We start from the raw sequence: 20,460 nt of genomic DNA, 5'->3' as shown, positions 1-20,460 counted from the left end.
GGGGCGCCTGGGTGGCTCAGTCGGTTAAACGTCCGACTTCCGTTCAGGTCACGATCTCGAGGTTCGTGAGTTCGAGCCCCGCGTCCGGCTCTGTGCTGGCTGCTCAGAGCCTGGAGCCTGCTTCGGATGCTGTGTCTCCCTCTCTCTCTGACCCTCCCCCGTTCATGCTCTGTCTCTCTCTGTCTCAAAAATAAATAAATGTTAAAAAAAATTAAAAAATAAAATAAAATAAAAATTAAAAAACACAAGAAAAAACAAAAAGGATGCGGAGAAAAAGGAACCCTCATGCACCGTTGGTGGGAATGTAAACTGGTGCAGCCACTGTGGAAAACAGTATGGAAGCTCTTTAAAAAATTAAAAATAGGGGCGCCTGTGTGGCTAGGTCGGTTAGGCGTCCGACTTCAGCTCAGGTCACGATCTCGCGGTCCGTGAGTTCGAGCCCCGCGTCGGGCTCTGGTCTGATGGCTCGGAGCCTGGAGCCTGCCTCCGATTCTGTGTCTCCCTCTCTCTCTGCCCCTCCCCCATTCATGCTCTGTCTCTCTCTGTCTCAAAAATAAATAAAAACGTTAAAAAAAAATTAAAAAAAAAAAGGGATCAAATCGAAAAAAAAAAATTAAAAATAGAATTACCATATGACCCAATAATTCTGCTACTGGGTATTTACTCAAAAAATACAAGAACACTATTCAAAAGGATATATGTACCCCTGTGTTTGTTGTAGGACTATTTACAATAGCCAAATTATGGAGGCAACCCAAGTGTCCATCCATAGATGAATGGATAAAGAAGATGTGGTATATATATACAGTGGAATATTATTCAGCCATAAAAAGAATGAAACCTTGCCATTTGCAACCACATGGATGGATCTAGAAGGTATGATGCTAAGGGAAATGAGTCAGTGAGAGAAAGGCAAATGCCATATGATTTCACTCGTAGATGACTTTAAGAAACAAAACAAATGAACAAAGAAAAAAAGAGACAAACAAAAACCTATATAGAAAGAGAACAAAGTGGTGTTGCTAGAGTGGAGACGGGTGGGGGGAATGGGTAAAACAGATTAAGAGTACAAAATCAACCACTGTTACATTGGGGCTTTCTTTATACTGAAGCATGGGGTGGTGATGTCACAAACACAGAATTGACTTTGCATGTATAGTTCCATCCTAAAATTAAGTGTGATGCTTTGGTTCCTTTTAACGGCAAATGGTTTTATTAAACCAGTTGGGTTTGAGGGGTGCCTTGGTGGCTCAGTCAGTTGAGCGTCCAACTTCGGCTCCGGTCATGATCTCACAGTTTGTGGGTTCGAGCCCCTCATCGGGCTCTGGGCTGACGGCTCAGAGCCTGGAGCCTGCTTCACATTCTGCGTCTCCCTCTCTCTCTGCCCCTCCTCCACACATGGTCTCTCTCTCTCTCTCTCTCTCTCTCTCTTGCTCTCAAAAATAAATAAAACATAAAAAAGAAATTAAAAAATATATATAAAAGAAATTAAAAGCCTTGTGCCCCATGGGAGGGAATGTAAAAATGGTGGAACACGATCTAGAGGTTCTTCAAAAAACGCAACATAGCATTACCAGATGATCCGTGGGCAGATACCCAAAAGAATTGAAAGCAGGCTCTTGAAGAGCGCCGTCTACCGCACCTTCATAGCAGCATTATTCACAACAGCTAAAGTGTGGAAGCAACCCAAGTTCCATCAACACATGAATGGATAAGCAAAATGTGGCATCTGCATACAATGGAGGATTGTTCAGCCATAAAAAGGACGGAGGTTCCAACACATGCTACAACACGGATGAACCTCGAGTGTGTTATGCTGAGTGAAACAAGCCAGACCCAACAGACAAATACGGTATGATTCCACTCAGACGAGGTAACGTTAGTCATATGGGGGTAGTCAAAGTCATGGAGGCAGAAAGCAGGGAGGTGGTTGCCAGGGACGGGGCAGGGGCAGGGGCGGGGCGGTCCGGGAAGGGAGAGTTACTATCGGATGAAAGAAGCTACGGAGATGGAAGGGGTCACCACAGGGATGTGGCGATGGCCGTACCACATCACAAATGCCTCTGATACCACTGGCCTGTACACGTGAAAATGGCGACGGGAAATTTCATGTTCTGCATATTTTGCCACAATAGAGGAAACTGGAAGTGAAATGGGAGAAGAAAGACCGCAACAAAAACAACCCAACAGCACAAGCAAGCCGGGTAGGGCGTGAGAGATGGAGGAATAAGACTGACTTCTATTACGTTTTAGTTCAGAAGTCAGCAGATGATGTATACGGACAAATCTATAAGATACATAAATCGTGTCCCACGGAAGTGCACCCAGATGACCAGGAAACTTCCCTCAAGTTGAGGTCTTCTTCCTCTGGCCTCTGTGTCTCGGTGTGAGCAGGAACCATACACACTTGGCTACAAGAAAGTCATGGTCAGGTGTGAAGGAGGGAGAAGATCCCCTGAACTTGGCATTTGCCACTGCAAGAGAGAGTCCGCGAGTCTCTCTACACCCAAATCACCAGTTTGAATGAACCGCAAATTATAAAAAGCAATAAACGGGGCTTTGTTTTGGGCACATAAACTGAACCGAAATTTGCCCTGATGATCTTTACGTAGAAAGCTCTTGCATGTGGAGGCAGGAAACGGATTTTTTTATTTTTTTTTTTTTACAAGCTTTGTATTCCGAAATCATTGCAGAGTCACGGGAAGTGGCAGAGATAGTACGAAGAGGTCCCAGGTTCCCTTTGCCCGGTTTCTCCGGGTGGTTCCATCTTATCCACGGCATCAAACTCGGGAAACTGACACTGAGTGTGTTGTTTGTCATTTTATCAGCCGTGTGGATCTGTTACTCCCGCTGCAGTCGAGGTACGGAGCCGTCCCACCACCGCAAAGATGTCCCTTCTGCCACCCCTTTATAGCTACACCCACTCTGTTCCCCGCACACCCCCCCCACGTCACCCCTGACCACAGGCACCCGCTGATTCATTCTCCATCTCTATCATCTCGAGGATCCTGTTTTAAATCCAGCGCTTGGCCCTCCCAGCTGTGCGACCTTGGACGAGTCACTTCTCTTATCAGGATTTTGGTCATCTCACCTATAGTAAGATGAGGCTGAACTACATCAGCATTTCCCTCAAACGTCCATAGGCCGATGGGATCTTGAAGTTCCGCGGGGATTATGGGAAGGAATATGGTGAAGTAAAGTACGGCCGAGGAGCCCCTTACGTGGGTGTTTCTCCTGCAGGAACTCTGGGGCTTTGCTTTCAAGGTGGCCACGGGATGAGTCAGTCCGCAAAGACTGGCTGACACCTACCACGTGCTAGGCATTTTTCTAGACTTTGGATGGGACAGCGAACATGGCAAATCACTGTCCCTGAGGAGGTTGGGCCCAGAGGCGGGGGAAAGAGACTGCAAACACATAACCACGTAAATAAAGAAGATGACTCCCAGTACTGGGAAGCGCTATCAAGAAAATAAAATAGGTTCGTGTAATAGAGTAGGGTGGTCAGGGAAGCCTTCTTGGAGAAAGCGACAGCTCGGCGCTGGAACCAGGATGATGAAAACATGGCAGCCATGTGAAGACTCTGGCAGAAGTTGAGGGGAGGGGACGATTCCAAGCAGAAAGGCCATCAGAGGCCCTGAGCCAGGCTGACGGGGGACAGTCAAGGCTCAGAGAGAAGGCCACTGTGGCTGGAAGGCAGTGAGGAGGGAGGGGAGAGGTAAGAGATGATTTTGGAGGGGATGGGAGGCCCCACGCCTTGTAAGTCCCGCAGGCTGCAGTCAGGGGGTTGGCGTTCATTGTGACCACAATAGGCAACCATCAGAGGCTTCCAAGTGGGGCAATGGCGTGTCTTATTTATGCTTTAGGAAGCTCTCCCTGACTTTAGCGTGTCGGATGAACAGCAGCACCAAGGTGGACACAAGAACAGAGGCAGGAAACCGGGTAGAATGTCATTAGGGATGGCACGGGCTACACTTGACCGCGTCTTGGTCCAGGGCTTGAACAGTGAAATGGTGAAACGTAACATCGGTCTAATCTGGAGGCCGGATGAGAGGGTAAGACCCGGAGGGAAATCACAATCCCTGGGTTATTTTTGGCCTGATCAGCTGGCCGGCTGCCATCTACATAGAATGGGACAACTGGGAAAGGACTTGGCTTTGGGGCGGGGTGGAGGGAAGTGAGACCCTAGTTTGGGCTGTGGTGTGTTCGTTCAGGGTCTAAGTGGAGGTGTAGGTAGTTAAATAGTTGTTAAGGACAGAAGTCTGCAGTTCAAGGGAGAGTCCTTGGCCGGAGACAAAGATTCGAGATCCATCAGACAGTAGATGGTCTCTGAAGCCTCAGTCCCGGATGAGAGCCACTACGGGGGAGGGAATGAAGATAAAGACAGAGTCAAAGTCGACTCGGGTCCCTCAGGTCAACTATCATTCAGAGATGGTGGAGGAGGAGAGGAGAGCAAAGGAGCCTGAGAAGGAGCTGCGGGTTGAGTAGGAGGAAAACCCGGGAGAGTGGAGTCAAAGAAGTCCAGACAAGAAAGCTTTTCCAGAAGGAGGAAGTGACTAAGTGTGTCAAATGCCACCGACAGACTGAGAAAATGAGGCTAGAGAATTGACTTTTGGCTTCGGAAAGATGTAGGTTACTGGTGATATATGGACAAGAGCCACTGCCTGTCACGATGGGGACAAAGGGCTGGCTGGAGCAGGATGGAATGCGGATGGGGAGGGGGTGGGGAGGTGGGGGAAGGGCATGGAACAGCAGACACAGAGGGATGAGGGTATCAGGGCAGGTCGGCGATGAGGCATACTTATGGCCAGGGGATAATGACAAGGGTCCGCTAATGAGGGAGAAACGGCTGATGTTTCATAACTGCAGGAGCTCACCCCTGAGAGGGTATGAGGGGATGTCACCAGAGGTGAGGTTGTGTTAGGTGGTTCTCCTGTCACCGTGTCCATTTTTGTCTCCGAAGTCTGTGGTGTCACCACCATCTGAAATTGAGGCTGGGAGTGTGGGAAACTCAAAGAGAGAAGAAGCAATAATGACGTCATCTCAAGAATGAGGAAGGGAAGCTTTTTTGTTTGTTTACTTACTTATTTTTGAGGGAGAGAAGCAGAGAAGGGGGGGGGGAGAGAGAATCTCAAGCAGGCTCTGCGCGCTCATCACGGAGCCTGAGGTGGGGCTTGCACCCACAAACCAGGAGATCATGACCTGAGCCGAAATCCAGAGTTGGACACTTGACTGACCGAGCCACCCAGGCGCCCCCAGGATGGGAAGCTTCTAAGGCGCGTTGGAGGAGTCGAGGACCTGCCTGAGATCTGCCGTTTTGATTCTAAAGCGGGTCCAGCCGCACAGGTGTGCTTGTTCTTGAGCAAAATCTGGACCCAACCTTAGTTTGGGGTTTTGCCCGGTGAGCGCGATGGATGGAAAAGGGGGTTAAGGGGTTGGAGGCAGGGCAGGGCCCATCGGGCTGGATCAAGGCCTCTGGGCTGGACATGGAGGACAGTGGGGACGTGGCGGGTGACCCTTCCAAGGGGCTCAGGTCAGTGGCTTGGGGGCCTCCGTGAGCTCAGAGCATTGCTGCGATGGGGCTAATGCAGGGCCTGACCTGGAAGCAGAGGAGGTCGCGTTCAGGGGTTCAGGCTTGAGGTTACCAGGGATGACAGGACTGGAGTGCGTGGCTGAGGTGGGGTGGAGACAAGGCGGTCGCCGTCCCAGGAGAACCCCTGGATTCTCTTACCTTCTTAACCCCTCCCAACATGGCGGCCTGAGAGCTACATCCTGCCAGAGCTGGAAGGGGTAAAGCTCTTCACTGTACCAACAGAGAAACAGACCTGCAGAAACTACAATGTCGGAAGCCGAAGTTCTGATTCCCAGCCCCAGAGTGAGGCGAGATTCTTGTTGGTGTCTCCCTATGCCCCGCCCCCAGCCCCGCCCCCTCCCCAGCCCCGCCCCCTCCCTCACCTCCCTCCCGCCCCAGCCCCACAGCTTTCCCCGTAATCTCCAGCCTCTGGGGCGTCTCCTGCAGACCGAAACCCACAGCCACAAGGAGCGCCTTCTTATTAACCATGCCACACGTGTCCTTACAAACGTCCGGTGGCAGATCTGCCCATTTGTTCGCTCATTCCAATGCCCACTCAGTCATTTCAGTCCTTCGTCTGTTCATTCACTCAGTGATTCTACCTTTCGATATTCATTCATTAGGTTTGAGCTGTTACTCCAAGTGCAAGGAATGAATTCTGTCCCTGTGAAATTTGCTCACCCACGCAACCAACCAGCCAGACATCCGACACATACAGAGCGCCTGCCAGTCGCAGATCTGCACAGGGTTAACATATGGGCGTCACATGTCCCTCAAATGTCTGGCAGGCGTCCAGGCTTTCCCGTGTCCACTGATGATCTATTCCCTGGTTGCAAGCATGTCATGTGTGTGCCAAATGTCTGTTCTTCTAGCCTCTTCCTCATAGCAGAGCTGATAATATGTGAATTGCTGTCGATCAAAGTCCACAAGGCAAGTCTTCATAAACTTCTAAAGCTGCCTATATTTTCATTAGAGGGTTTTTTTTTTTTTTAAATCTGAGAGCAATGCTTGCTTATTGTAAAAAATACAACCTGTGACAAAGCATACAAAGGAAGAGAGCTCCCTTATAATTGGCTCCCTCCGTCCCTCCATCCCACGGTGCCAACCACTGTTAAGTGTGGGGAATGATGGAGTGACTGTGGCACGGTTCGTATCCTTCTGGATCTTTTCTGTACATTTGCAAAGGAAAAAAAATGTATATACACACACACACACACACACACATATACATATATACACACATATATACATACAAAATGCACGATTGAGTGTATATTTACAAATTGAGATCATTGACTATTCTTCTGCAACTTGTCTTTTCTCTCTGATGATGAAATGAGGAACATTCTGCCAGGTCAGTGCTTCAGATCTCCTTTATCCCCTCTAAAGGATGCATTGCACTCACAATATGGATGGATCTGGTATATTTAACTGGCTCCTGTCAGTGAATATTGAGGGTGTTTTTGTTTACCCCCCATTACGATGCCTGCAATGCACATCATTCTGAGCTCTTCTGTATGAGCATTTCTTCCCTCTTTTGTTCCTTCTTTCCTTCCTTCCTCCCTCCCTCCCTCCCTCCCTTCCTTTTTACGTAGGCTTCATGCCCATCTCAGAGCCCAGTGTGGGGCTTGAACTCAGGACCCTGAGATCAAGACCTGAGCTGAGAACAAGAGTTGGACACTTAACTGACTGAGCCACCCAGGAGCCCCTGTAGGAGCCTTTCTGAAGGCTCATTCTCAGAAGCAGACTTGCTGGGTCATGAGCATTTAAAATTCTAATGGGGAGGCACCTGGGTGGTTCAGTCGGTTAAGCGTCCGACTCCGGCTCAGGTCATGATCTCACTGTTCCTGGGTTCAGGCCCTGTGTCAGGTTCTGTGCTGACAGCTCAGAGCCCGGAGCCTGCTTCGGATTCTGTGTCTCCCGGTCTCTCTCTGCCCCTCCCCTGCTCGCCCTCTGTCTTGTGCTCTCTCTCAGAAACAAATAAACATTAAAAAAAAATAAATAAATAAAATTTTAATGGATACCAGGTGCCGGACACATAGTAGGAGATTTGTAACTATCTGTGCCATCAAAGGATGCTGCTAGATTGCCCTCCAGGGTCACACTATTTTCCCTCCCACCAACAATACAACAGAGACATAGAACTGGCCGTTTCTGCCACCAGGTCCCAGCAAGGTTGGGCTTCAGGAGGCCTACTACCCTCCGGGCCGCTCTCCTGCTGCTGGGGGAGGATCTAAGGGCTCTCGTGTCACCTTTGATGAAAAGAACGTAGCAGAAGGTGACCTCCTCCTCCAGGTCTGTAAATCTCATTGCTTACCATCCTCCCACCCGGGTGGGTGCTTACCCAGTGAGGGCATCAGCTCTGAGACTTCTCTAACTGGGGCTAGCCTCATTTACATCAGGCAGACAGATCTTCCTTCTTCCTTCTGCTCCCCTAACCAATCCCTGAAACTGAAGGGAAACATCTCATGGCCGCGCGCATTCTCCTAACTGCCAACCCAACTCTGCTCCTCGGCCCTAACTACTGTTCTCCCTTTGGACCTCTGGCCCCAGCCCCAGCCCTAGTGTCTTTGGAGCTGGCTGTGCTGTGTCCCTGCTTCTGGCCCTGCCACCTGCCTGGGTCGTGACCTCCCCCCCCCCCACCCCCCCCCACCAAAGGATGGGTATTATCGAGAGCCCTGGAGGAGGCTTACAGCAGGGTGCTACCTCCAATCCTCCCAGGAGTTTCGGCCAGTCTTGCCGCTGTGCCCTCCGTCTGGGGAGGAAGGCCAGCATTCATGGGCTGCAGGGGAGCAGTGCAAAGGCAGGATCACGGTGGAGGAGCCATGCCCTGCCTGAGCCCCGAGACACTGGCATGGAAGGTGTCTCTCACTCTGCCTTGCCCAATGCTAGTCCCCCAGCTCCACACTTTGCCGGAGGTCCCATGGTGACTAATGCCCCACGAAGACTCTTCTCTTGAGCCGAGGTGGTGAATGCTTCTTTCCTCTTAGGGGTTAACCCTGCAGACAAGCTCAAGTGGGAGCACCTGGGAACCACACCGGGCTGGAAGAGAAGGGTGAACCTACCCTTTCAGTCTCCTCTTTCCAGGAGATTCCAGGGTGGGGCAGATGGAGATCTCCAGAGGCCCTGCCCCACACCCCTCTCCTTTGCCCCCTCCCCACCCCCACGGCGAGAAAGGCAGGGAGCTGAGCGTTACATCTCCTGAGGAGAGCAGTGGGAGGACGGGATGGGGAAGAAAAGAACAGTTACTCCCACGTGGTCCCCAACTTCCTGTCCTCCTTAGCACCCTGAGACCTGGGTGCTGGGTCAGAGCATCTCCAAAGATCCTTTACCAGAGGGTGGTTCACAGATGTTCTGTCCGCCCTGGCTCATCATCAATACATCAATGGTGGGATTTGGGGGTGTGGGGACCACCCCCCAACCATCCCCTCCTCCCCACCCCCACAATGTCTGGGCTCACTCCCCAGTCACCACCCCACACAGCCAGAGGCAGACTCTCAGTGACGATCAGCTCAGATTTAGTGAGTACACGTTTGGGGGTAGGGGGCAATGGGGTCTTCCCTATTCAGGTAGACCCGGGGTTGGCTCAGAGCCCACGCAGTCCAATCGCGCACGAAACAGGAGTGCCCTCTATAATATCTCGGAGCTGGCTGCCCAGCCAGGATTTGTATACCCCCCAGAAATGGGGTTCTCTCCGCTCCCCAGAGTGGCCCATTCTATTGTCAGGCACCTCCAAGCATTGACATGTTCCTCCTGGCAGCCTCTCACTTGGGATGGGGGTGGGGGGGTGGCCGCTGACACTTCTGACCGGCACTCAGGACAACAGAGGCGGCTGGTGGTGGAGCGGGAAAAGCAATAAGTTAAAACCAAGAACAGCAAGAGACATGGCAGGACGGATGGGGGCATCACGGGGGTCCCAAGAGTCTCTGGCTTGATCCAGGAAGCACTGGGGAGGAGGTGGCCGATGATGTCGTAGCTCCAGGCAGGAGGTGGCTCAGAAGGCTGGGTTGTCGATGCCCCTGGGCATCCCAGAATATTCTTCAGGCCTGGCACTGTAGGGAGGGGGCGGCTCCATGGGGGGCAGGACGGGCTTCAGAATAATCTGCAGGGGAAAGAGGGAACACAGAGTCTTCTCAGGGCCTGGCAGCGGCCGGCACCCGCCAAGTGCCGGCCGTGCGTGTTCGCCAGGGGGAGGGGGGACCCAATGGTGGCTGCAGGGCCCTCTCTAGGTCCAGAGGCCTGGGGTAAGGAGGGCCTCCCTGTAACCTGGACAATAGGGAGGTATGGCCAGCTGAGGAACCGAGCAAGGAGTGGGGCAGAGACACCTACCTCGCTGTAGGGGGGTGGGGGCTCAGAGGTGGACGTCCTGACCCTCTCTGGGGGGGTGATGGAGGGCGGCTCCGGGGGCCCCTGGTGATCCGCTGGGGGGTCCTGCTCCTGTTCTCTGCAGCTGCGACAGAACCGCTTAGCGAGACAGCAGATGCACAGGAGGGGGAGGATGATGAGGAAGGTGATGACGAAGATCCTAGGGCGAGGAACCATCAACATCTCCCTGAGTGTCTGGGCTGTCCCGGACCCCCCCCCCCCCGCCCCCCACCCCCGTGGGCGGGAAGGCCAGTCGCCCTGAGGACTGCGCCCGAGGAGCTGGCCCTGGGCTCACCTCAGGGGACTGGAGAAGAGCTCATACTCCTGGCAGCAGCTGTCACCACAGCATTTGAATCCTCTGGGGCAGGTGCTGGGGGAGCAAAGAGACGCTGCTGGTCCCAAGGTGGCAGGAAGATCCCGGCCTCCCCAAAACTCACCCATTTCCTGGGGCCCAAGCCACGCCCTAGCTGCGGGGCCCAGCGGGAGGACACCTGGCGCCGGGACCCAGGATCTGGCTTCTAGGCTCATCTCACTACTTGTGCCAAGTTCCGCTCCTTTCTGGGTCTCACTTTTCCTCATCCATAAAGTGGATGTAATGTTCTGTCAACCTCACTGAGCAGGGGTGGGGGAGCATGTGGCAGTGGGTGCCAGGGCACTCTAAGGAGATGGCTGGGGAGGGGAGCAGGGGCGACTGTCCCTGAGCTAACTCGAGGAGCCCTTGCCGGTGCCCATGGACTACGAGGTGGGAAGGACAGGGTGTTCCCGGAACACCCAGGGTTGAGTTGATGGGAACATTCATCTGCTCAGGGACCACCCCCTCCTCATTGTGCTCAGGCTTTTTGGCATTTATATATTAAAGTTGGCACAGATGGTTTGCCCGCCCCACCCAGGGTGATGGGGTGGGGGGGGGGAGCCCTCAGAGAAGAGACAGCAGAGAGAGGGGTGGGGATTAGGCTTTAGACCCGCCCACAGGCAGAAGCTGCTTGGCTGGAGAAGGAGGGCGGGGCAGGGGTGGGATGGGAAACGCATTGGTGGGGGTGGGGGGGGAGTGGGAAATGCGTTCAGGCTAGAAGGGCAGTGGGTGAGGATGATGGATGAGATGCTTTTCTGTCCCCCCCCCCCCACCCATGAAGGCAGACAGGGCAGGATTTGGGGTGTCTCTTCCTCAGACAGGAAGTTACAGCCCAAAGCCCAGACTTACAAGAAGAGACCACATTTGGCTGCAGCCTGCGGAAGAAAAGAGGCAGAGGTTAGGGGCCGTGAACTGGGGAGCTCATCTCTACCCACCCGCTGCCCAGGTGCAGAGGCTGCCGCAGGTTCGCATTGGGTCAACCCCTTCCTGCTCTCCACCTCACTCCAGGTCTAGGGCTGGAGCCCCAGCTGACACCTGCGGCCCCAGCCCTCCTTTCTCTCCTCGCCACACCCCCACAACACCTCCACTCACGCCCAGGTCTGTCAGCTGGCGCCTTCCCGCCACCCCTCCGATCTATCTCCTTTCCATCTCCTTTCCGTGTGACCACGGCGGTCCAGGGCACCAGCAGCTCTCCTCCGCAGCACCCCCCTCCCCGAATCACTCCCCACACTGCAGGCAGGTTCGTCTCCAGCAAATCCGATCGCCCAAAACCTTCCTGGACGCTCCCTTCAGTGGCTCCCTGTGCCAGGACCCCCGGCGATCAGCTGCTGCCCCCTTGCCCCCTTGCCCACACATCCGCAACCACTGGGAGTGCCCTGCACACGCCTGGTTGTTTGACACTTGCGTGTAAAGGCAGACCACCTTCCTCGTGCCTTCATGATCTGCATTCATCTTTCGGATCCCTGCCTGGCAGGGGGTGGAGGGAAGGAGGAGGGGGGGCGGTTTCCTCGGTCTTTGAAGCCACCCAGATCCTCCTCTGTGGGCCGGGTTTCTCTCTCTCCGTTTCTCTTCTGCACCAGAACTATACCCATCCAGGCTCCAGTTTCAGAATGTAACCGGATTAATAGCAATTATGTGTATAAGCCCTGCCTGGAGCATTCTTTCCCCCAGGTATCCTAGCTCCAGCACCCCCTTTCTGCCCCTCTTACTTAAAAATTAGGGGCACCTGGGTGGCTCAGTTGGTTAAGTGCCCAACTTCGGCTCAGGTCAGATCTCATGGTTCGTGAGTTCGAGCCCTGCGTCGGGCTCTGTGCTGACAGCTCGGAGCCTGGAGCCTGCTTCGGATTTTGTGTCTCCCTCTCTCTCTGTCCCTTCCCTGCTTACACTCTGTCTCTCTCTCTCTCTCTCTCTCTCTCTCTCTCAAAAAAATGAATAAACATTAAAAAAATAAAAAAATAAAAAAATAAAAATTACGTCCACTCCCCCAAGGCACTCCTTTCCCCTCACCGAACTTCAGTTTTCTCTCACAGTCCTTACCCACATCCAACATACTACACAGTTCCTTTTAGCTTGTTCATTGTCTGGTCAGAAGAATGTAAACTCCAAGAGGGCAGGGATTTTTGTCTGTCATCACTGTTGAAAAACCCAACAGCCACAATATTGGCAGAATGAACGAAAAAGAGCCTTTTCAGACGACCTGGTTTCCTTTCCTCCTTGCTGCTCCTCAACTTGGGGGGGGGGGGTTGGTGAGAGATGGCGGGGGTCGGGGGGGGGATTCAGGGGTGGGAACTCCTTAGCGGAGGAGAGGTTATCTGTCACTCTACCCTAGCCTCTGGGGACAAACAGCCACAACACGAGCATAAGAAGCCAACTTTGGTCAGACTACCGTGTCTTTGTACCTTTACTCGAAATAATTCAATCACATCTCAGTTGCTAACAACAGTAAAGCCAAGAAAACCAGTGACAACTAATGACTGTTGGGCTGATTCCCCTTTTCTGGGCTCAGCCGCAGGCCAGGCGGAAGCCTCCCCCCACCCCAAACCTTGCCCCCTGGGGACTGGAGCTGGAATCATGAATGAATACTCCCCCACCCCCACTCCCCCACCCCCCTCGCTCCGCAATGTCTGGCCCAGAGAGGGTGAGATCTTCACAGCACACAGGGGCAACTGCAGAGCTGGGGACAGACCAAGGGGGTCCAGGCACTCAGTGGGACCCTCTTCCCCCTCAGATTCCGGACCCCACTTTCCTGGGGCTTTTCTGGCTCCCAACGAAGAAGGACAGAACACAAAAAGGTTCAATCAAGAGTTGCTGTTGGGGAGGACAGATCTCCCAGATTCTCTCCCCGCCCCCCCCCCCCCCTTTAACCTGGGGCAGGTCTTGTCTGGGGTGGCTCAATCTGAGTTTTTTTCGAGCGTCACTGTGGTTGTAAAGAACCTCAGCTTCCGTACATGTGCAGCGTGGATATTATCAGCACCTGCCCCCTGGGGCTGCTGGGAGAAATCAAGAGGATGCTCAGCTTAGTGTTGGTACAAAGGGCTTGCCTAGACTAGGTGGAGAAGGAGCTCGAAGGCTTCGGGGGCAGAGCCAGGAGAGTCTGCACAGTTGTGTGAACGTGCCCTGTTCTGGGGAGGGGGCCTGGGATGTCCTGGCATTCTCTCTCTTTTTTTTTCTTAATGTTTATTTATTTTTGAGAGAGATAGAGCACCAGCAGGGGAAGGGCAGAAAGAGGGAGACACAGAATCCCAAGCCGGCTCCAGGCTCTGAGCTGTCAGCACATAGCCCTACGCAGGGCTCGAACCCAGGAGGCGGAGCTGGATCATGCCCCAAGCAGAAGTCGGACGCCCAACGGACTGAGCCACGCAGGCACCCCTGTCGCAGGCATTGGTAAACAGAAGTGAGAAATCCCTGTTTTAGACCCATGTCAGTTGCCACGATAATCTGCCATCCCAGGAATGGACAGATTTCCCGCATCATTTTCAGAGTTCAACGGAGGAATGGGAGGAAGGAGAGGGTGCTTAATCCCTGCCTCAGGCTCAGAATCACTGATTTCAGAGGTCAACACAGCCTTGGGTCAGGCAACCAGCTCAAGTCCTGCACAGACTAGAATCCTACCCGCGGCTCCTAGAAGGGGTGGAAGGAGCCTTCTCTCCCCTAAGGCACAGGCAGAGACACAGTCCCAGAGAGGGCCAGAGCTTCTCCCAAGGTCACCCAGCACTAGAGGAACAAGACAGTTAGGGAGACGGGCTGGCCGGGCGTCCAGACCTCAGTCCCGGCTAGTGCCCGCTTTCGGACTAGCGGGAGGAAGCGGGAAGGATGAGCCCAGGCTAATATGAGGGTCAAAGTCCCCACTCACAGACAGGCGCTAGGTGTCAGATGGTGGTGGGCGGGGTCCAGGGCCCTCTACACGGTCCCCCCACAGGCGAAGGAACCCAGGCTTTCTCAGGGCCTTCCTCCGCTGCCCTCACCTCCACCTCCCAGCCAAAAAGAGAAAGGAAGTTGCTAACTGTGTACGGTCACCAGGGAATCCTGACAAAGGAAGGTGGTGACGGCGCTCCAGAGGTAGGCCCCTGACCCACAAAGTTCAGGGCCCTGGAAGTTCTGTAGCTTACCTCCCAAGCGCTCACCTGTTGGGGGCCAGCCAGCAGGCTGAGCAGCAAGGTGGGTACGAGGCCTGGGACCCAGGTGTCGGACATCCTGGCGTGGGGGCCACAGAGCTTCCGTGTGTGTAGGGGGGAGGAGGGGAGAGGCGGGGCCACGACCTCTCCCACGTCTCTCCACCTATGGGGCCCCGCCTCGGGCAGGGGCGGAGCTTAGGCACCCGCGAAGGGCCGGTCGTGGGACAGGGCGGGGGAGGGGAAGAAATCTGGGTTGGGTTTTAGGAGGTAGAAGAGGTTAACTGGAAAAAAAAAAAAAAAAAAAAAAATTGTGGGGTCAGTGCTAGACTGCAGAGCCACTCCTTGCCAATCCCCGCTCCTCCACCCCTAAGTGAGCCCCGGCTTGAGAGGGACAGTGCTGCGCCTGGCCCGGGGCCGGGATGGGGGGTGGGGGGGTTGGCGGCGGGGCGGGGGAGGATGCCGGCGAAGCGACCCGCCCGCTGTAAGTCCCTTTCCACCTGGGTTTGCGGGGGGCAGTGGTTGCGGGAGAGGGAGGAGGCGGCTCGGGAGTGGATTGAGGGCATTGTATGGGGTGGGGTGGGGGGTGGGGATGTGTCACCTTCATTTTTGGCCAAGAAGGAGGGAGAGGCGGCCTGGTTGATTTCAGGAGCACAGCGCTAGTACACTCGCGTCCCCCGGCGTCCCCTGCAATCCTGGGAGGATGTGGGGACACACTTCCTCCATTTGACTTGGGGGAAATTAAGGCCCAGGGTTAAGAGCCGCGGCCGCTGGGGCCAAGCGGAAGCCAGGCGAGCAGGGGCGCGGCGAAGCAGGCCCATCCGGATTCCTTGGAAAGACCCCGCGGAGGCTGTCCCGGCTGAGAGCGCCGGATTCCGACCCTCGGCGGCCGCGCCCCGGCCCTCCAGGCGTCCTGTGCTTCCCGGCTCCGGCCGGCAGGTGGCAGCATCGCCCAACGCGGGATTCCCACGGAGCCCCACAGCGTGCGGCTGGGACCTGGGGCCGGGTCTCCCCGAGGGAGAGAGCTGGCTAGCGGGCGGCATGCGGGGACGCCTCGATGGGCGTTGGGCGCAGGGTGAGAGCCAGACACCCAAAGGCGGATGAGACTTGGGGACACCGTGCAGGAGTCGGAGAGATGGAGCCCGCCCCCTGGGGAGAGGGCGAAGGGGAGATGATGGGTGGGTGCTGCTCCCGGCCTGGGGAGACGCGGAGGGCTCCCGGAGAAGCTCGGTTCCCGGGTGCTTAGGCGTCTCCTGCTGGGTCTCAAGTCGGACTTTGCCACTGCAAACTATCCCCAACTTAGTAGGGACGGACAGACTTCCTCCTCGGACTGTCCTTTCTTTTTCTCTCACCGCTTTCTCTTTATCTCTGGCTCCCATCTCTGTCTTTAACCTCTCCTTGTGGCTCCCCATCCCTCTCTCTCTCTCTCTCTCTCTCTCTCTCTCTGTCCTCCTGTTTGTTTCTGCCCATCACTGTCTCCACGCGGTTTGTCTACATTTCCGCTTGTTTTCCCATCTCTGTTCTCCTCTGTTTGTTAATCACCGCTTGTCTCTTTTGGAGTCTGTTTCTCTGTGTGTGTGTGTTTCTTTCTTTTGTCTCTGATTTGGTCCTGTGTCTCCCTGACTGTCTTTCTCACTCACTCTCCTGGACTCTCTCTGTCCCTCCTTTCCTGTCTCTGTTTCTCATTATCTCTTGGCCCTTTTTTGCCTCTAAGGACAGAGCCTTCCAGTCTCCTGATCCTGGTGGAATTAGGGTCTGGCCCCAGAAAATGCCCTCTATTTCCAGTTCCTGGTGATTCTGAACTTGGAGAAGGTCCTGGGCAGGCGCACCTCTTCTCTCCTACCCATGCAGTTGGCTCTGGCCCCAGCTAGCCCCTCTAACAAGTCCAGGGAGTGCTGGAACCTTCTCCCAGCAGCACCCCTACTGCTGCCTCCTTAGTGGGGTTGTTGCTCACTTGGGCTTCCCTCCTGCCCCTGCCCTTGCCCTGTCGCACCAACACACCTGGCCTAGGGTGTTTCGCTGGGTCCCCTGCCGCTCTGCCCAGGCTTGGAGACCTACAGAGTCGTGTCCTTTAGGGGAGAGAAAGATGGGTGAGCTTAAGGGAGGAGGGCATCCTGGTGGGGTTGGGGGGGGGCAGAGAATGGCAGGGCTGAGAAGGGGATAGAAGACTTGGAGGGGTAGACGTGAGAGGCTGTGAGGACTGACTAGGTGAAGGGGCCAGGCAGGCACCAGTGCCCTGAGGAGGGGCAGGAGGAGGGCAGGAGGCTGGCATGGCTCCCCTCTGGCTCTCTGGCATCCACCTGACACAGATCTAGGGTTGCCAGACAAAATACAGGATGCCCAGTGAAATTTGAGTTTCGGACAAACTGAATAATTTCTTTAGTACGAATATACTAAATATTCCTATGCAATATCTGGAACATACTTATGCCAAAATCTGTCGCTTCTCTGAAATTCAAATGTAACTAGATGTCCCGCATTTTTATTTGCCAAACCTGGCAACCCTACCCATCTTGCTAAAATGTCATAGGGACAGACATCTGAGAATGGCTACTCCACCCACCCCCTGCCCCACATCTCCCCGGTGGGAAAGTGAGGCTCATGGGGCGGGGTCCCGAGGGCATCTGGCACCTGCCCCTTGGGTACGCATTTTTTTTTTTTTCATGACACCAAACTGCCTTTCTGCGTGCCTTCCTGCGGTTGGGGACAGGGCAAGGGACCTGGAGGCGGGTGGTCCCAGCTCAGTCAGGCCAAGAACACCAAGCCCTGATGTCAACATCCATCATGGCTCCCAAGGGCCCCAGCATTCTTGGTGGGTGAGGTCGGGTGGTGGTGGGGGCGCAACGGGGCCCCAGCCTGAGCAGACAGGGGGCTTTCTTGTCTAGAGGCAGGACTGTCTGGCACAAGGACAACATCTGTTCAACGCTTAATCTGGCAATGGGGGGGGTGGGGAGCGTGTACATGCGTGCACGTGTATGCTTAGGCACGCAGGGCCAGGAGGGCAGGGAGGCCCGGAGACCTCAGGCAGTCTGTGGGTCCCTCTAGATTCCAGGCCAAATTCCATGTGGGGTTTCCCAAGAGCGGCCGAGTCGAAATGTCTTCATACTCGCTAGCTGCCTCCTCGGCCCATTCACCAAAGAACGAGCTGATTGTCTACATCCTACAAACGCCCAGCTGCAAGGGTCTTGGAGGTCAGCTGGTCCACCGGCTCCCTTCTCGGGGAAGCCAACCGGAGCCCCGAGGGCCGGGAAGGCCAAGCCACACGGGCTGTTGGGCTGAGTCAGGACCAGAACCAGGCAGGTCTCGAGACCCCCACACCCAGAGGCAGCCCCTGAGCAAGAAGCTGCCCGGGGGGCCCGCTTCTCCGGATGAACTCCTGACAGGGGGGGTGGTTGGGGTGGGAAGGCTTGCCCAGCCCTGGGTGAGAGGGAAGAGCCTGGCTGGAGTTCTGATCGTCTCAGCCCCTCCCCTGTCCTGTGATGGCCACGGACACCCATAATGGCTTATGGCATTGGGCTGGGATCCTTCTTTTCAAAGCCTGCAGAACATTCTGTTCTAGCCCAGCTCTGCCGGCAGGGACAGACAGTATGATGCTGCGTCGGTAAGTCTGCCACTGCCGTGTGCTGTGTGATCCTCGTCAAGAAGCTTCTAACCTTCTCTTTGCCTCTGTGAACCCTGTGGAGGGGCGTGGGGGCGGCAGACAGGGCCTCCTTCGTCACATGGGGTCACCGTGAGGATGATGTAAACCGCTCGCTGTCAGCATACCGTGATGGTAAATAAATGTTAGCTTAATCATAACGAGCAATAAATGTTTAACTCCCGGCAGAGCAAAGGGGCCCCAAACTCCTTCTCTCCATTTCCCCTGGAGGCAGAGTGAGGTACCAAGGAACGAAGGGTCTTGCTCCTCTCTGAGAACCTCTCTCGGTCCCCTCTGGATGGGCCACCAAAGTCCAGCTACGGTCCCCCCCAGAACACCCGGCTCCTAGCCCCCTCTGCTGCTGGTCAAGTGAGTCTGGGCCAAGGAAGAGAGCGCGGGGCCCGTGACCTACCTCAGAGAGAGACCTAGAGAGTCTCCTGGAGACTCACAGGGGACTGGTTGCGGCCAGTTCTCTCCACCTAGAAACACCTGTTCCCAGACCCCCTCCCTGAAACCTCACAGATTCTCACCTATTTTTCAAGGCTCAGCTCAAATACGACCTCCTCCTGTAAGTCTCCCAGGACTTGGATCTTACCAGCCAGGCCTTTTCTCTGAGCCTCTCTGCTGGCCCCTGGCCATTCTCCCTAGAAGATGTGTATACATGTTCTAATGTTCCCACCAGGCCGTGGGGGCTGGCCCAGTTCTGATTCATCTTTCATTTCCCCATGGTGCTTTGTTCCAAGTAAACACTGGTGCTGTTGTCACTGAACTGAAGCTGGTTGGGGGCCTCCCCGGGTCAGGGGCCAGATTTCTCTAAGGGGATAGGGAATGAAGTCCCCAACCCTTGGTAGGGGGCTCTCATTTTGGGGCGGCGGGGGCGGGGGGGGTCCTGTCCCAGGCTGCCTGGCTTCTCATCTTCAGTGGCTGTGTGTTTTCGGGAATCCACTTCTGCTTCCCGCCCCCCGCCCCACCAAGTGTCCACATACCCTCTTAAGTGGGTAAGACGGCTCCCTAGGGATCAAGCAACTCCCACAGGGTGCGCTGCAAGGAGGGCCTGGCTCGCTGCCCACCTTCCAGGAGGAGGCAGGATGCACGTTGGGTCGCCAACAGGAATGCTTGGCCATGGAACCAGGATCTGAGCCTCCTTCCCAGCATTCCTTTGGAAACTGAAGTCCAGCCGTCCCTCACGCGCCCAGGGTGGGGAGATGACTTCTAGAGTTGACCTCGCGTCTGAGCCACCAAGCTGGGGGCCAGGCGGGTGGAGGGAGGCGTGCCACCTGACAATTAACGGTGCAGGGAGCTTATTATCCTAATGAGCGGCTTGAGGAGCTCCACTAACACTCACCTGCCCGGAGGCTTAGCAGAGACAAAAACGGCATTTGGGAGCCATTATCCTTCCAAAGTGTAGGTTTCCGGGGCACAGCCAGGGGTGGGTGGAGAGAGAAACACCTTCAAGTGGTGGGGTGGAGTCAGGGTGAAGGTTGAGCCAGTGAGCTGTGGCTGTCTGGGGTGCAGACTGAGCAGAGCCACCAAGCCCCAGGTGGGAGGGGACGAGGCAAGACCAGGGTGAAGGTCATAAGACCCCCCTACCCCAGCTCTGGTCCCCTCCCTCTAGGGTTCCTTCTCCCCAGGGCTTCCCTGCAGCCCCACACACTCTGTGTTGACTGTTTTCCACGGGACCCTGCCGCCAGAGAGAAGCGAGGGGTTGGGGATCCCCTCCTATCTCCCACTTTCTAACTCTGCTCTGGTTGGCAGGTTGAAAGAGGGCTCTCCTGCACCGGCTCGTGGCTGCCTCTGTCTCAGATCCAGATGTTGCCGGTCATTGTAGGCAGACTTCAGAAGAACTTCCCAGTCCCAAAGAAGCCGGGAGTTCTGGGTGGCCGGTGGAGGGGGGTGGGGGGTGCGGGAGAGAAGAACTGCTCCGGCGGGCTGGCCGCATGGAGAGGAGGGCCTCTAATGGGTCTGGGGCCTTAGACTACAGCGGGGGAGAAGGCACAGCCTGAGACATCCCTGAAGCGAATCGCTTCTTTGGGACGTGGGGTCAGGCAAAGAATGAGGGAGAGCGGAGGGGCGGGAGAAGTGAGGTGGGCAGCGATCACATTCTTCCGCAGACCCTCTAAGCAGCCACATCATCCGGCCCCCAGCCGAGGACAGACTGGGCCCCCACTTGTGTGCACGCGCCCACGTGTGGGCGCGCGCGGTGGGCCTGCCTGTGTGTACATACACGTGCACACGGGGATGCACACCTCCCGGCTTCCCCTGCTCATGCGGCGGCCCCCCACTCACCCCCCTCTCCCGGCCGCTGCCTTATCACCAGGCCAGCCTTTAGGGGGCGGCCTCCAGGATCCCTTCACCCCAGTGGCCCTGTTAGCACCTCCTCCCTCCCTTGTTAGCGCCTCCCAGCCCCCCTTCCGCCTCCAGCCCC

General features: G+C 55.4%; 1 protein-coding gene across 2 annotated transcripts; it reads right to left on the bottom strand.

The window, feature by feature from the left end:
• Positions 1-9,070: 9,070 nt before the first annotated feature.
• TMEM92 (transmembrane protein 92) lies at positions 9,071-19,612 on the bottom strand. 2 transcript variants are annotated; one of them, XM_019415801.2, is made up of 6 exons: positions 15,000-19,612; positions 14,396-14,682; positions 11,136-11,161; positions 10,230-10,304; positions 9,899-10,094; positions 9,071-9,671 (listed from the first exon to the last, which is right to left on the bottom strand). In XM_019415801.2, the coding sequence occupies exons 2-6, from the start codon at positions 14,477-14,479 to the stop codon at positions 9,564-9,566; spliced, it is 489 nt and encodes a 162-aa protein (XP_019271346.2). In that variant the 5' UTR covers positions 14,480-14,682; positions 15,000-19,612; the 3' UTR covers positions 9,071-9,563. The 2 variants fall into 2 exon arrangements, with proteins under 2 accessions (XP_019271346.2, XP_019271347.2); XM_019415802.2 differs by having other exon boundaries at positions 14,411-14,682; positions 15,000-18,886.
• Positions 19,613-20,460: the final 848 nt, after the last annotated feature.

The sequence above is a fragment of the Panthera pardus genome, unplaced genomic scaffold, assembly GCF_024362965.1.
Source record: "Panthera pardus isolate Hobbes unplaced genomic scaffold, ASM2436296v1 HiC_scaffold_3, whole genome shotgun sequence".
In the NCBI taxonomy this organism is placed as follows: Eukaryota; Metazoa; Chordata; class Mammalia; order Carnivora; family Felidae; genus Panthera; species Panthera pardus.
Note: the sequence above shows the minus strand (reverse complement) of the source record. Positions and strands in the feature narration are given on the sequence as shown.

Excerpts from the sequence above, each read along its gene's own strand:
- TMEM92 (XM_019415801.2), bottom strand. The coding sequence starts at position 14,479 with ATGTCCGACACCTGGGTCCCAGGCCTCGTACCCACCTTGCTGCTCAGC. Across the intron at positions 11,162-14,395 it reads AACAGGTGAGCGCTTGGGAG|GCTGCAGCCAAATGTGGTCT; the intron begins GTAAGCTACAGA and ends TTTCTTCCGCAG. Across the intron at positions 9,672-9,898 it reads CCCCACCCCCCTACAGCGAG|ATTATTCTGAAGCCCGTCCT; the intron begins GTAGGTGTCTCT and ends TTTCCCCTGCAG.